Source organism: Thamnophis elegans, chromosome 14 (genome assembly GCF_009769535.1).
Source record: "Thamnophis elegans isolate rThaEle1 chromosome 14, rThaEle1.pri, whole genome shotgun sequence".
NCBI classification, from domain to species: domain Eukaryota; kingdom Metazoa; phylum Chordata; class Lepidosauria; order Squamata; family Colubridae; genus Thamnophis; species Thamnophis elegans.
In genome coordinates, this window is record NC_045554.1 from 47,446,259 (window position 1) to 47,462,925 (window position 16,667).

At 52.5% G+C, this 16,667-nt stretch overlaps 1 protein-coding gene across 1 annotated transcript in view; it reads right to left on the reverse strand.

Moving 5' to 3' along the window:
• Window positions 1-14,019, reverse strand: part of GSE1 (Gse1 coiled-coil protein) — a 124,006-nt gene extending 109,987 nt beyond the window's left edge. The window contains exon 1 of the mRNA XM_032231313.1: window positions 13,906-14,019. Within this exon, the coding sequence (XP_032087204.1) occupies window positions 13,906-13,942 (37 nt within the window). The 5' untranslated portion in view covers window positions 13,943-14,019. The remainder of the gene's footprint in view (window positions 1-13,905) is intronic.
• Window positions 14,020-16,667: the final 2,648 nt, after the last annotated feature.

Sequence of the window (16,667 nt, forward strand, 5' to 3'; positions counted from 1 at the left end):
ATAATTGCTCAGTCCATCAATGCAAAGACTCAGCGGTTCCACCACAAATCCGCGAAGCCCTTATCCGCGGAGACATAAGCGCGAAGACTAATTCGCGCCGTTCGAAGCACTAAGGAAAAACGCGACCCTAATGCGATGACATAATCGCGGGGGGCAAATCCGCGCATTCCCAAGCACTCAGTACCCTAAACCTAACCCTAAACCTAACCCTAAACCTAACCCTAAACCTAAACCTAACCCTAAACCTAACCCTAAACCTAACCCTAAACCTAACCCTAAAACAAACCCCTAAACCTAATCCTAACCCTTACCTTAATTGAAATCGGCTTTCTGTCGTGGCGCCGTTTTAAAGCGCCCTTCTGTTGCCGCGCTGTTGTCGCGGCGGTGATGACGCGCAGTGATGACATCGCGGCTTTAGCGACGCGCTTATGTCTCCGCGGATAAGGGCTTCGCGGTTTTGTCGTGCCACGGACTCAGCTCCCTTGATATGCCCATGATAGAGGAGGAGGAGGAGGAGCCAGCAGCAACATAGATGACCTTGATAGAGTAGCATTATTGAAGATCCGAAGGGACAGATCCTGCACAAGGACTACCTATGTGGCTGCCAAGTGACAATCACCCTTGACTTTTAACTACCACGTAGGAACATATTGATCCACCAAGCAACCAAGCTGCCTGTGGAGATCACAGCTGCCCTGCCCTGCTCTGGACAGCAGAGGTTGGCCTATTGCTTTGTTAGATGTCCATGTCAACACTGGAAAGGCATCAGCTTCACCTGAATATCCTGGCAAAAGTGGGGTTTTCCTTAGCGTTAAAACTTGCTGCCTCCCATCCCCACCTGATAAGGGGGATGCTGGGAAGTGCAAATCCTGACCCATCGAGGAGGGCAGAAACTGCTTTGAGATGCAGAAGGCTTGGACGATGGCAGATGCCCAAGAGGCCTACAGAGACTGGCATGCCTTCTTCTGCACAGGTGCACCAAGAAAGGAGCTCTACGCTTTGCAGGGCTATTGATTTCTTCTGCCACAGTTATCCTTCTGTCCCCTTCCAGATCCAGAGGAATGGGAGAGAGGAAGAGAGGGGGAGAGGGAGAGTAAGAAGAAGGAGAGAAGGAGAGAAAGAGAGATAATAAGAGAAAGGAGAGAGGAGGAGAAGGAGAGAGAGAAGAAGAGAGAGGAGAGAGAGAAGAGGAGGAGAAAAAAGAGAGGAGGAGGAAGAGAAGGAGAGAGAGAGAATGAAAGAATAAGAGAGAGGAGTGAGGAAAAGAAGAAGGAGAGAGAGAGGAGGAGAGAGAGAAGAGACAGAGAAGAGGAGGGGGAAGGAGGAGGGGGAGGGGGAAGAAGAGAAAGAGAAGGAGAGTGAAGGAGAGAGAGAGGAGAAGAGAGAGAGAATAAAAAAGAGCAGAATGGAGAGAGGAGAAGGAGGAGGGGAGAGAAGAAGAGAGAGGAGAGAGAGAAGAGGAGAAAAAAGAGAGGAGGAAGAAGAGGGAGAGAAGAAGAGAGAAAGAGAGAATAAGAGAGAGGATAGAGAAGAAGGAGAAGGAGAGAGAGGAGGAGAGAGAGAAGAGACAGAGAAGGGGAGGGGGAAGGAGAAGGGGGAAGAAGAGAGAGAGAAGGAGAGAGAAGGAGAGAGAGGAGAAGAGAGAGAGAATAAAAAAGAGGAGAATGGAGAGAGAGGAGGAGGTGGAGGAGGAGGAGGAGGAGAAGGAGAAGAAGAAAAGAAGGAGAAGAAGAAGAAGAAGAAGAAGAAGAATTGAGATAAGAGAGCTAGAGAGAGAGAGAGAGACTTCCCCATCCATCCAAGTCTGCCTCTTGTGGTAATTAGTCCACTGCCTTTCTCCTTCCCCTCTCCTTTCCCATCTTCCTTTTATGTTTTTTTCCCTTTTCTTCCTCTCCCCCCTCCCCTTGTCAAATTATCACAGGGGAAGAAAAGAGGGGGGGGGAGAGAGAGATCCTCAAAAGTGGTTGACACCGTTGCCATGCCAACGGAATTTAGGACCTGCCGGGGAAGGGAAAAGATGCCTGTTCAGTGTGGGGTTAATATGGAGCTAATCCTGAGTGAACTGAAGTGGGAGATACAGAACACCTGCAAAAACAAACAAGCCAGCAAACAAACAAATAGAGAGGGTGGGGGAGCTAAATGGGGCCGAGGGAGATGAAAGGAGGAGGAGGGGGGTCCTCCTTGCAGGGGAGGGGGTGTCCTGGAAAGAGGAAGGGCCACCTGCATTTCTGGAGAGATCAAGGGAGGTGGCCACAGAGATGCCTCCACCAGCTCCTATTTTCCCAGGAAACGCACTGGGTGGGTCCTTCCTGACAGGATCAGGAGATCACCTCTGACTTTGGGATCTAGTAGAACCCTTCCAGAATCCACTCTCGGGTCTTAGAAGGGTTGGGCCAGGCTGTTCAGGTGGGGTTCATGAGCCAAGCCAAGTCACCACAATGGGTAGACTCCTGCACCCAGAAGGAGAGGCCGCCTTGGATTGAGGAGCTCCTCTCTACCCCTGTGGTAACCAGGTGGGCACGGGGGGGGGGGGACCTCTGCCCTACAGCCTCGGCCACAGAGATGTGTGCCACACACGTGTTACGCCTGCCCTTATCACTCACTTGAGCAGAGAGAAAAAAGACCCATCTTGACTTTCTACCCAACCTCACTCTTGTGCTTCTGCAGAATCGAGAGCGAGGAGGGGAGGGGAGATTACAGGAGAAGAGAGGTGACCACGGTGGACAGTTCAAAGGTCGTGGCCTGGACAAGATCACAGGCCAGCGACCCATCCTGACCCAGAGCAAAATCCAGGGGACCAGAAACGCGGCTTGGCTGCCAAATCAAATTATCATTGCTCTCCAACTCGCCGGCAACCTTCTATTCTCCCCTCCAGAGAGAGAAAACCTGCGGAAGCAAATCGTGCCTTTGATCTCTTCAGATAAAGGATTTTCTCCCCCCCCCCGTGCTCTCCTCTCCCCCCCCCTCCACCTTCCCCAGCTCAAGCCTTTAAAACAAATCTGGGTCTCTTTGAACACAGCCCCCGTCAGCTCACGCGGATGGCGCCCGTTTGAATGCCCCCTTCCTCACCCCTCTTGTGCCGAATAGAATCTGATTGCAATTTCCTTTTATTAATGACCGGCTGCGTTGAATGACCTGGAGTGGCTGGGAAGGTAATTTGAGAGCCGCCTCCCCAGCGCTGGAGAAAGAGTTTGGGGGCTGCCCACGGCTCAGGAGATGCATCTCCTTGTCACTTTCCTCCTTGTGAAAAAGTGGGGCGGGGGGGGGGAATTGGCTGCGAGAAAAGCAACGGGCAGGGTGGGGGAGAGAAGGAAGAGGAGAGATGCCAGGGCTTTGGTGAACTCCTTGTGTTGACTAAGGGCACAGTTAACAGAGAAATCGCGCCTCTTGTTTCTCTCTACCCTCCCTGATGTCGAAAGCCCCCCCAATCCCATAATGCGGAGAGAGGGAAGCAGCTCGGAGAGGGGCATCGGCTTCTAACGTGTCCCACCCACCCACCCCCACAGCTGGAAAACAAAGCTGTATCATTCAATGACCATGGAACAGGTTGATGATAGAGGGTTAACCTAGTTTGAAGCCAGGTTCTACTTGCTGGAGCCCTTGACTTCAGAAGGATGAGTTTTCCAGGGGGAAAAAAATATCAGATATGGGGTGAGGAGATGGTGCACCACAGAATATACATGAAGACCCTTGGACAGCCGTGTCTGAGAGGGGAGCATGGGAAAGGAACACAATGCTCCATGCGTCTTCTCACGTCAACAAGGTCCTCTCTAGATATAGTTTCAAAGTCAGGTGGGATAAAACCATAGCGATAATTATTGATTCGAGGAGAGGCTGTTTTTCCCCCCACAAGAAATACACGAAGCAAGCACAACAGCTCGTGCCTCCATGGTGTCCTGACGAGAACATCCATGGGGCCAACTAAGGTCTTCAGAGGCTTCAGTCAAATCTTGAGTTGCCAAGTCTGAGGACCAAAGATCTCCCCATATAGAAGAATGCCAACCACCTAAACCTTCTCGGTTTTCCAACCGAACCACTACTCGCCTCCAGGCTGAACTTGGTCTTTCCTCCAGGAGGCTCAGGGAGGGTATTTTCACCTTCCCCAGGCTCCAGAAAAGCCTCCGGGGCCTGGGGAGGGCGAAAAACAAACCTAACGGGCCAACCAAAAGTTCAGAACAAACTGGTGAAAGCTTCCAGAGGGGCTCGGGGGGGCGGGGGGGGGCATTTTCACGCTGTCCAGGGTCCAGAGGCTTTCCTGAAGTCTGGGGAGGGTAAAAACTGCTTCCTCCGGCCACCCGGAAGGCCGAAAATCAGTTGGCCGGTGCATGCATGAGTGCTGGAGCTGAGAGCACCCGTGCCGCCAGATATGGTTCAACTGTGGCACGCATGTTCGCCATCACAGGAGTCGGGCTTTTTAATTTGGATGGTGGGCTTGGAATCCTCCGGGTGAACTTCCTTTCTCTGTCCTGTTCATGCCAGCCATTGACCCCCCCCCCAGAGTCTCTCTCTCTCTCTTCGGCCCAAGGAGTAAGAACAAGGAACTCCAGCTAAGACATCCCCGGTGTTAGCTCTGCCTTTTAGGTTCAGAAACTGCCCAGGAGGCGAAATGTTAAGAGCTGCCCCGACTGGTCTCACCACCCATTTGTAGTGTGATCAGGAGTCCTCGCCCCCTTGACCTGCGGGGATAATTAAGGGAAGGGAGGAGGCCGTGTGAGACGCGACCGACTGACTGGCGGTTGCTAGCGAAACCTTTGAAAAGGTGGAGAAAATTACAATGCCCGCTGGCCCTTTCTGCAGAGGGAGGCGTCTCTCCCTGCCCTCCCTCTGCTCCAGCCAACCTGCTGAAGGTTGAAATTTCTATTTGCGATGACCCTCCTCGTGCGATTAGCATTTCTCACATCTCCAGATCCCCCGGAAAGGTGCATAATTTTCTTTAATTGCTTTGGATCTCAACGCCTGACACTTTCCCTTCTGCTTCCACCCTCTGCTCCCCTCTGCTGGTGCTCCATAGAAGAGAGGCCACCTGACAGGATGACAGGAGGGGGAGATAAGGGAGAGATAAAAAGAAAAAGAGGAGGAGGAGAAGGAGGAAGAGAAGAAAGAAGAGGAGGAAGGAGGAGGAGGAGGAGGAAAAAAGAAAGGAGAGCAAAAGGAAGGAGCAGGAAAAGAGAAGGAAAGGAGGAGGAGAGGGAGGAAGAAGAAAGGAGGAGGAGGAGGAGGAAGAGAAAAAGGAAGAGGAGGAGGAAGGAGGAGAGGAAAAGGGAGTAGGAGGAAAAGAGAAGGAAAGGAGGAGGGAGAGGAGGAGGATAAGGATAAGGAGGAGGAAGAGGAGGAGAAGAGGAGGGGGGAGAAGCAGGAGGAGGGGGAAAGGAGGAGGAAGTGGAGGAGGAGGAGAAGGAGGAGGAGGAAGAGGAGGAAGAGAAGAAAGAAGAGGGGGAAGGAGGAGGAGGATGAAAAAGAAGGGAGAGCAAAAGGAAGGAGCAGGAAAAGAGGAGGAAAGAAGGAGGAGAGGGAGGAAGAATAAAGGAGGAGGAGGAGGAGGAAGAGAAAAAGGAAGAGGAGGAGGGAGGAGAGGAAAGGGGAGGAGGGGGAAAAGAGAAGGAAAGGAGGAGGGAGAGGAAGAGGATAAGGATAAGGAGGAGGAAGAGGAGGAGGAGAAGAGGAGGGGGGAGAAGCAGGAGGAGAGGGAAAGGAGGAGGAAGGGGAGGAGGAGGAGAAGGAGGAGGAAGAGAAGAAAGAAGAGGGGGAAGGAGGAGGAGGAAAAAGAAAGGAGAGCAAAAGGAAGGAGCAGGAAAAGAGGAGGAAAGGAGGAGAGGGAGGAAGAAGAAAGGAGGAGGAGGAAGAGAAAAAGGAAGAGGAGGAGGAAGGAGGAGAGAAAAAGGGAGGAGGAGGAAAAGAGAAGGAAAGGAGGAGGAGAGGGAGGAGGAGGAGGAAAAGGAGGAGTAGAAGAAGATGAAGATGACAAGGAGGAGGAGGAGAAGCAGGAGGAGGAGGAAAGGAGGGGGAGGAAGAATGAGAAGAGCAACAATAACATCTGAATTGGGAGGAGTAGTTCAACTACTTCAGAGCAGCCTCTGAGCAATTTATTGCCGAGTGTCCTTCCTCTGTCCCCACTCACAGCTTGACCTCCCTCCAGCTCAAAGCCAGGCTGGTTCGAACAGGAAAGCTGAAGTCATCCCTTCAACCATTGCAGGGGGACAGAGAAGTTGCACAGAAGAAATCCTGCTGGACTGGACTCTGTCAGTGGGGCGGGGGGGGGGGGAGCCACCGGGGTGGGGGGGGGGTGGCTGGGAAAGCAGCCAAAAAGGAGAAGGGGAGAAAGAAGCAACACAAATCCTCTTCGCATCTGCCCAGGAGGCTCTCCGGGCCTGGCACCACCTGGTTTTTAGCAGGACAAAACCCGGGACGGCTTCCCTGATATTCTGCTTCAGGTGCCGAGCAAACCCACGAGATGCAAATCGGGCTTTGTCATCTTCAAAGCGAAGGAAGGTTTTGTCAAGACAAGAGGGAGAAGCAAACGAGGGCTGTGTATAACAAACACCTGGCTTGTTTTTTGGGTGTGTGTGTGTGTGTGTGTTTTTCCCCCTTACAACACAAAAACTTGTGTAAGAGGGACGGAATATATTAGCATCAGATTTCCTCCGCAGCCTGCTTCAAAAACCATCCTCTAATCGCTGACATAATCGCTCCTCAACCAAAGTGACAAAGGCGTCTTCTTCATCCTCGCTTCCAAACCTGGCACAACCAGCTTTTTTGAGGGGGGGGGGACCCCAAAGACGAACACGCTCAAATCCCACAGAAAGAAAACCCACTTGCTTGTTTCCTATCCCTTCGAGCGCGGGGAGGATTAAGGTGGTGTCGCGAGACCACAAAAGCAACATCTGTGGAGCAGGGAACGGATCCCAGAAAGGCCAACATTGGAGGCCTGTCGCTCGATAGAAGTTGGGGTTACCCATCAAAAGCAGAATGACCGGGGAGGGGTCTAGATTTTTAAAAAGAGTTAGGGTCCTGATGCCGAACCTGTGGCATGTGTGTTACATGTGGCATGTGGAGCCATCGCTCAGGACACACGAGCCATTGCCCTGGGTCAGCTGCAGTGCACATACGCGTGCCGGCCAGCTGATTTTTGGCCTTCCAAGGGCCTCCGGAGAGCCGGGAGAGGCTGTTTCCGCATTCCCCAGGCCTCAGGAGGACAGGAGGGCCGTGCACACATGTGCAGGGAGTCGGGGCAGCAGGGGGGGTCATGCATGCATGCATGGGAGGCGCATGGGGGTGATTGAATTATGTGCCGGCCAGCTGATTTCTGGCCTTCTAAGGGTCTCCGGAGAGCCGGGAGAGGCCGTTTTCGCACCCCCCAGGCCTCAGGAGGGCCGTGCACACATGTGCAGGGAGTCGGGGCAGCAGGGGGGGGGGTCATGCACGCATGCATAGGAGGTGCATGGGGGTGATTGAGTTATGGGTGTGGGCATGCACGCTCGCTTCCGGCCAAAAAAGGTTAGGGGCATGAACTTGCTATCATTACTTACACAGCCACCCTCAACGTGGAAGGGGTGCCTGGAGGGCCCCGTGGGGTTTAGCTCCCACTGCAAATGGGTCAGGAGAAGCCCCCCCCCCTGGGGGGGGCTCCTTTCAGGGGCTTGGAAGAGAAGGAGCAACTTCCGACAGGCCAGGCTTTGCAGGGCATTTTAAAGAAGAGCCCGGAGTAGCCATTGGTCTGAAATGGTACATTCTACCTCGGGTGAGACTGGAGGACCTCTGGGGTCCCTTCCGACTCTCTTATTCCATTCTGTTAGTTGCGTTGCTCTTGTTATGGCCGCGTGTATCCATCCTATTCAGCCCAAAGAAAGCCTGGGATGAGACAGGACGGGGATGGCTAACCTGGGGCACGCAGAGCCCTCTGTGTGGGCACGCCTGCCATCGCCAGCTGCTCTTCGCGGGCACCAGAAAACGGCTTGAAAAACAGCCCCAAAACCGGGCCATTTTCAAGTATTTTTTGTCAGGCTGTTTTTCATCTGTTTTGGGGGGCATTTTGTGGGCCAAAACAGCCTGAAAACCGGCCTGAAAATGGCTCGAAAACAGCCAAAAAACCAGGCACGCAAACTGCCCAGCTAATCTTTGGGTTTCCGATGCTCCAGCATGTGCAGGAGCATACATGCAAGCGCCTTCCAGTTTGGGCACTCAGTTTCAAAAAGGTTTGCCATCGTTGACATAGGATCTCCCTGTCCTGGGAAGAGGGTCAGACTAGCAGACCTCCAAGGTCTCTTCCAGTCCTCTTATTCTGTGTTTTATCTTCTAAGTGGCCTCCCACTTACAAGGGGCGCAGGGGACTGTCACGTTTTAAGGGTCTTCGTGCCATGACACATCGTAGGACCCAGGTGGCGCAGTGGTTAGAGTGCTGAACTGCAGCCATTTCAGCTGACTGTTATCTGCAGTTCGGCGGTTCAAATCTCACCGGCTCAGGGTTGACTCAGCCTTCCATCCTTCCGAGGTGGGTGAAATGAGGACCCAGACTGTGGGGGCGATATGCTGACTCTGTAAACCGCTTAGAGAGGGCTGAAAGCCCTATGAAGCGGTATATAAGTCTAACTGCTATTGCTATTGCTATTTTTCTTCTCAACCCCCCCCAAATGGCCAAGAATTTTAGGCGTGGGGGGGGGGACGGGACGGGACACTAAAGTCCAGTCTCTTGGGCCCTCTTTAATGCCGTCCAGTTTGAAGCATCTTCAGAGATAATAAGCGAAATCCTATTTTCAGCATCATAGCCCAATAAAACATCAGGAACAGGTGGCCTTTCATCTAACCCCAAGAACCTCCAATGTCCTTCAAATGGCGATACATACTACAGCCAGATTACGGCGCACTCCAAGTTTAATAAAATTTAATAAAAATTTGTATGCCGCCCACTCCCATTGGGACTCTGGGCGGCTCATAACCAGACAAAAAGCATTTAAAATTTAAAAATAGAAAACACAATATTAAAATTCCACATCATCCATTCCATCTAAGCGGGGCTGGATATCAATCAACAGCCCCAGGCCTGCCGGAACAGCCAGGTGTTGACGGCTTTACGGAAGGCCGGGAGAGTGGTGAGGGTCCGAAGACCCTTAAAACTGTTGGCTCCAGCACCAGTTTTGCACATGGAAAACTCCCTTTTGCTTCCCATCAGCCCTGGAGATTATTTAAGTATCCTTTGAAAAATACAAAGGAAAAATAAAAGGAAAACAATGAGAGAGAGAGAGAAAAGGAAAAACACACTGCATTTGCAAAACAGAGCTATTTGCATATACATTGCATATGTACATACACTTCACCAAGTTATATGAGGCAAAATTAAAAGAAGGTCGATAAAGAATTCCGCTGGAAAGACCAAATCTCCACTTTTATAGTGACATTCAGGCAGGCCTCGACTGGCAGCTGTTTCTTTGGAGACCATTCAAAGTTACAAGGGGGCTGAAGAAAAGTTGCTTACGACTGGTCCTCACGCTTATGACCGCCATAGCATCCCCATGGCCACATGATCAGAATTTGAGCCCTCGGAGGACCGCAGTGCCCTGAATCATTCGATATGCTATTTGCATCCTTCCCAGCTGGGTCCCGACAAGCGAAGTCAATGGGGAAAGCCAGAATCGCTTAATGACCACGTGATTCATTCAATGACTGCAAAGAGCCGAGGTGGCGCAGTGGTTCGGGTGCAGTACTGCAGGCCATTTCAGCTGACTGCTATCTGCAGTTCAGCGGTTCAAATCTCACCGGCTCAGGGTTGACTCAGCCTTCCATCCTTCCGAGGTGGGTGAAATGAGGACCCGGATTGTTGTTGGGGGCGATATGCTGACTCTATAAACCGCTTAGAGAGGGCTGAAAGCCCTATGAAGCGGTATATAAGTCTAATAAATAAATAAATAAATAAATAAATGATTTGCTTAACATCCGTGTCAAAAAGGTGGTAAAATCAGGTGCGGCTCACTTCCCCGCCCCTTTCCTTAGCAGTGGAAATTCTGCTGCCAATTGCAGCCGTAAGCCAGGGACCATCTGTACATCCACCTGAATTGAAGCGTGCAAAAAATATTTTCGTGACAGTTTAATATTCGAAGACTGCTGCATTCATCTTTTAAGTGTTACTAAACTCAAAATTCACATTGGCCAAGAAATCCGTGTTGCAGACATGAACGATCATAAAATATATTTCCCTTTATTTAGTGGGTCTCCCAAGTGAAGAACCACCTCTTAGTGTGTGACACAACTGTAATGCAATTCAAGGATGCCTTCCACGCACTCAACCCCTAGCCGAGTCTTTCTCAAGTCTTGGCAACTTTTAAGACTTGTGGACTTCGACTCCCAGAATTCCCCGGGAATGTGTTGACACCAGGAGTAATACCAGATCAACAGCCAAGCAGTAAGCAGGGCCTTCGTCAAGGAACAACCAACTCAGACAAACAGTCGAACAGGAAACAACAGCCTAATCACGAGGAACCACCAAGAAAATATTACTCGCACCACAAGTGACAGGGCCAGCCGCTTGTACATAAACAGAAAGTAAAGAAAACACCGTTCTCGCCTTGAGGACAGAGGTTCACTACCTGGGTAATAAAACGTCAGCAAAAAAACCCCAACCAAGTTCAGAAAACAGCAAGGACCCCACAGTCCTCCCTCCTCTTGCCCGCTTCTCCTCCTCCTCCATTCCACAAACCCTTCTCCCTTCTAGCATTGATGTTGTTACCTAGTTGGGTAATAAAATGTCTGCAAGAAAACCACCCAGTTCAGAGTGCACCAAGGACCCCACAGCCCTCCTCCTCCTCCTCCTCCTCCTCCTCCTCTCCACAAACCCCACTCCCTTGTAGCACTGATGAAGTTCCCTAGTTGGGTAATAAAACATTTGCAAGAAAACCACCCAACTCAGAGAGCACCAAGGACCCCACAACCACCACTCCTCCTCCTCCTCCTCCTCCTCCTCCTCCTCCTCCTCCTCCTCCTCTCCACAAACCCCACTCCCTTGTATCACTGATGTTGTTACCTAGTTGGGTAATAAAATGTCTGCAAGAAAACCACCCAGCTCAGAGTGCACCAAGGACCCCACAGCCCTCCTCCTCCTCCTCCTCCTCTTCCTCCTCTCCACAAACCCCACTCCCTTGTATCACTGATATTGTTACCTAGTTGGGTAATAAAACACCTGCAAGAAAACCACCCAGTTCAGAGAGCACCAAGGACCCCACAGCCCTCCTCCTCCTCTTCCTCCTCCTCCTCCTCTCCACAAACCCTTCTCCCTTCTAGCACTGATGAAGTTCCCTAGTTGGGTAATAAATCACCTGCAAGTTCAGAGAGCACCAAGGACCCCGCAGTCCTCCTCCTCCTCCTCCTCCTCCTCCTCTCTACAAACACCCACTCCCTTCTAGCACTGATGACGTAACATAGTTGGGCCGTGAAACATCTGCAAGAAAACCACCAAGCTCAGAGATCACCAAGGACCTCCACAGTTCATCCCTGAGCTACAAATATTCTTTTGTATTGATATCATCCGCGGAAAGGAGGCTCACCAGACGTCCCTCCCTAGACTGAACAGCCCTTAAAGTTGGCTTCCTACCACAGGTTTCCTCATACACCCGACACCTTGCAGGACAAACAAAGGCCAAGATATCCATCAAGTACATCGGTGGGTGGGAAGAGTCCCAGCCTACTCCACCAAAGCCACTGATAGCTTATCAGCTTGTAGAGAAGTGAGGTCAATGTGGAAACTGCCCTAGATTTGTTCACCTCCACACTCTGCCGCATGGCTCCCTTTGCTAAACACCTTAGCTTGCAAGACTTTAATCCGGGAGTCGGCCACTAGGACCCTTTTTACGAAGTGGGGACTTCAGCTCCCAGAATTCCCGAGCCCAGGTTGGCACAGGAGTTCTGGGAGTTGAAGTCCGCCGGTCGTAAAGGGACATAGATGCTCACCCTTTGCTTTCCTCGGGACTACTGTGGAAGGGAAGAAGCCAAAGCAGGCACGTGAAAACAGGGGCACCATGGCAAACCCCACACTGGAGAACCCCACAAATCACTTAACACGCTTCCAAACACCTGTGGCTTACTCTGCCCATTTGTCGTGACCCCTTTCCCAGACACACAATGCGCTTCATCGGAGCAGAGAGAAACAGAGAGACAGAGAGAAAAGAAAAAGTTAAAATTCTTGGAACCAACTGCCACCCAGAGAAGACGCTTCCTGATAACAAGCCTACACAATCGGTGGTGGAGCTGAGAAAACCACAGCTGGCGTGAGATGATAGCGGTGGCCGGGGAAAGGGGGGGGGCTCCTTCACTTCCCCCTGCAAAGCCACGGGAAGAATGGCTTGACAGACAGTCTCCAAGGAGGCTGCTTTAGGCGCTTCAGCTACACCGGAGTGCAGTCAATCCACGGTGTAGCCAACTCAAGCCAGGAGAGGTGAGAACGATTTCCACTTCCCTCCACACACACACACCCAAAAAAAGCACCTGCTTTTTCAAAAGACCCTCTAATCTGCAAGAGTGATGATAGCTGAAGACCCCCAACTTGGGGTGGGTGGGGGGGAGTTCACCCTGGATGAGGAAAGGCAAGGTCTCTGCTGAGTAGGCATTGCACCCATCTTTCCTGGCCCAACTCAGAAGGACGAGGGTTCAATGGCGAGAGGGCTGCCTTCCTTATCCGGGTGGGGGTGGGTTTAAGAGGATGGGGGCAGCAGGCGGGTGGAAGGAAGAGATGCAAGCAAGCAAGGAAAAGGGGGGCGGGCAGGGGGAAGTGGGGACAGCAGCGCTCCACCCTCCAGACCACTCTTCCTGCTTCGTGATCAGGGCTTACTCATCCGTGAAACCGTATTAGGCACCAACTGGAAAGTAACTTCACACCACTTCTTCTTAATTCACCTTAGATTACTTCAAGTGCTTCGGCTCCTGAATAAAACAGGAGGCCCCACTTAGGAAGCCAAAGATTGGTGAACAAAGGGAGCAGGGGTGGGGGGTGGGATGCACCCTCCACCCCCCCAAGGGCTATCTAGACCCCACAGATGCTGCTAATTGCACTGAGCTTGCAAGGGGAGGGGAGGGGAGGAGGGGGTAAAGGTTTGCTCGCTCGTGCTGTCGATCCATCAATGCCGTAGACGCATCAACGCCATCAACCCATCAACCCAGGAGATCTGAGAATGCTGTAGGCTTGCCAACTGCTATAGACTCATCAGCACTGTGGATCCATCAACTCGGTAGCACCCATCAACACTGCGGATCCATCAACTCTGTAGATCCATCAACTCTGTAGACCCATCAACACAGTAGATCCATCAACTCTGTAGACCCATCAACACTGTGGATCCACGAACATCGTAGACCTATCAGTGCTCTGTAGATGCCATCAGCATTGGGATCATTCTGGGGTGGACCTACCGATCCAAGCCCATCACCTTCAGAGTTGATGACTCTGCTACACCTCCTCCAATGTATCCCCCACTCTTGCACAGGGGACACGATTATCTGCCAGGTCCTTCTTCCTGCCGAGGGACTGGCGCACACTGGCAGATACAAGCACCCCTCCGTCCTTCCCCCAAACCGCCCTTAGCTAAACCCAGAACAGCAGGCAACCGGAGTCGGAGTCGAGCCGCTGAGCTCTCGCCCTCTGCCGATCTGCCAACAACTCTAAGCCTGACCCTTCCACCCAGGGTGGCTGCCCCCACGCTGCCCCCCCCCCCCCGGCATCAAAAGCAGGTCGCATCTCACAGAAGCAGAGCTGGGTATCAAAGCAGCCCATTCAAGAAAAGTTTCTTTGGGGTGACTGATTGAGTCCACGGAGGACCCAACTGCTGTAAAACTCAAAGGGAAAAATAGGAAGGAAGGAAGGAAGGAAGGAAGGAAGGAAGGAAGGAAGGAAGGAAGGAAGGAAGGAGACATCAAGAGCTGCCTTACCTGGTAAGTAATAGAGAGGTGGCTTCAGTCCAAACATGGTTTAGATCACTGACCCAAGGCATCCAGAAGAAAAAAATAAACCAAAAAAATCCAAATGCAACAATTTTTTTTTTAAAGGAGGGGAAGGGCTGGAGAATAAAAAAAAATAATGATAAATAGCTTGGAGGAGTCAGTTGGAAAAAAAAACAATTTTTTTTGTTAAAAAAAAATTGCACCTGGACTAATGGGGGGGGGGAGCAGATTTTTCTTTTTTTAAAAAAAAGAGTCTTCGGTCAATTTTGTGTTAGCGCAACACACAGAACCTCCTCCCTTTCTGTGCAAACAGCTCCAGTCGGGCTCAGCTTGTCTTCCAGTCTTTTCCCACCGCTTTTTTCCCCCTCCCTCCCTCCCTTCTCCTTCGCTTTCTTCCACCTTCCCGGTTGCCTTTTTGTGGAGTCCGGCGAGTTGCAAACAGAGAGAAATATGCACGCGCGCAAACGCGCGCGCACGAATACACACACACACACACACACTCTCACTCACTCACACCCTCCAAAGACAGAGAAAAGAGAAACTAAAGGAGGCGGCAGAGGAAGCAAAGGAAGGAGGGGGCAGCTCGTGGGGGGGGGGGGGTTCTCTCTCTCTCTCTCTCTCCCTTTCCTTTTTCTCGGCTTTCTTTTAAAACGAAACAATATATGTGTGTGTGTGTGTGTGTGTGTGTGTGTGTGTGTGTGTGTGTATATATATATATATATATATATATATATTTTAAAATAAATAAATCAATGTCCCGGAGACTCTCCCTTTCAGGGATCACTCATTTGGAGAGCGAGGGGGAAAAAAATAAATAAAAATGGCATTAAAAAGAAGCCCGCGAAGGGGACGGGAAGAAGGTCGGAGCCCCCCAGCCGTCATCTCAGCGAGCCTCTCCCTCCATCCAGCGCCTCCGTGGATGCTAAGGGTAGAGGGGGGGGCGGGTGGGCGCGGAGGGGAGGGGAGTCAATGGGTCTGTTTTCAAAGGGGCTCCATGCTCAGCCTCGCATTGAAGAGGAGCGAGAGAAAAGGGGTGGGAGGGGGGAAGGGAGGGGGGGGGGTCCCTGCCAGAAGGGAGGGCGAGGAAGGCAGCGAAGTGGAGTTGCGCGCCGCGGTTGTCTAGTGGGAACGGGGCTTTGTTTTAGCGTCCTCCTTAGCGACTGGTTTACAAAAGGGAGGAGGAGGAGGAGGAGGGGTGGGGAAAGGGTGGGGGCGGCGGCAGAGGGCGGGCGAGGGAGGGGGGGAGAAGAAGAGGTGGGGAAAGGATGCGCGGCACGGCCGAAGGGTCTCTTCCCTTGCCGGCCCTTCCCCGAGGGTCTCGCCGGGGACGGCCAGGTGCTGAGTTGAGCCGCCCGAAAGGACAGAGACGGGAGCGCAGGTGGCTCCGGAGCGCAGCTGTCACAGCCTGCCAGGGTCTACCTGGGAAGGGGGAGGGTTAGAGGGTCTCGGCGCTGCCTCCGTCCCACCAGCAACTCGGGGGGGAGGGAGAGAAGAGGAACAGAGGAGGCGGAGAGAGGAGGAAGGGGAAGGAAGGAGGAAGAGGAAAAGGGGAAGGAAGGAGGAAGAGGAAAAGAGGAGGAGGAGGAAGGAGGGGAAGAAGAGGAAGAAAAGGAGGAGGAGGAGGGAGTGAAGGAAGATGAAAAGAGGAGGAGGAGGGAAAGGAGGAAGGAAGAAGAGACAGGAGGAAGGAGAAGAAGGAGAGGAAGAAAAGGAGAAGGGAGGAAGGAGGAAAAGAGGAGGAAGAGGAGGAGGAAAGAGCGAGGCAGGCAGGAGGAAGGCTGCCCCTTCAGCCCCTCCGAGGGCAGGAAGAGAAGAAAAGCGAGCGGCGGCGGCGGCGGCAGAGCCCGCGGAGCCTCCCACCCACCCCGATCAATTTTCATGCAAGAATCATTATCGGTAAATTGGAAATCTGGCGAAGTGACAAGGAAATTTGTCTCTGCTAATGAAAGAGCCGAGCCGGGGAAGCATCCAGCATCTGCTCCGGCTAAGGCGAACCACCACCACCTCCTCCTCCTCCTCCTCCTCCTCCTCCTCCGCCACCGTCCTGCGCTTTTACGCCGGGGCGACTCAACCCCGGGCTGCCTTTTCCCCCCTTCGCCTCCTTCTGAGGTTTCACGCCAAGGGAGGAGAGGGGGGGGGGAGAGAAGCAAAGTGATGGGTGGGGGGGAAGGAAGGAAGGAGGAATTTTAAAAATGCCACTTGGAAAGGGAGGGGAAGGAGGGCTGGGTGGAAGAGGCAGGGGAGGGCTCGACAAACAGATGGCTCTGGGTGAGATTCTTCCCCCCCCCCTTCACCCACTTCTGGTCTTTCAGGGCAGGGGAAGAAGGAGGGGGGGGCTCTGGAAGTGCAAATCAATAGGCAAAGTCTTCCTCGGGGGTCTCCACCTCTTCCCCCCTTCTCCCCTCCCTACAGAAGACTCTGCTTTTCATCCGTCCAGGGGGAAATCCACAAATACAGATAAAGCTCCCCCCCCCCCTTTGTCCCAGCACATCCTAAATAAGCACCAACACCAGAATTGTTGCTGGGTCTCCTTGGCAAAGGAAGGTGGAGCTTCTTTTTTCCAAAGCGAAGCCCCTTTCCCCCCCCCCCATTTCTCTGGTCTGCTTGTTGGTCTGCTCACCCCAAAAGCAGTCAACCCCATCCCAGCGACTAGCAGCCTGGCCGTTTGGGCTAGAGGTTAAGGTGCTGGCCTAGAAACCAGGAGGCCGTGGGTTCTAGTCCCGCCTTAGGCGTGAAAGTCGGCGGGGTGA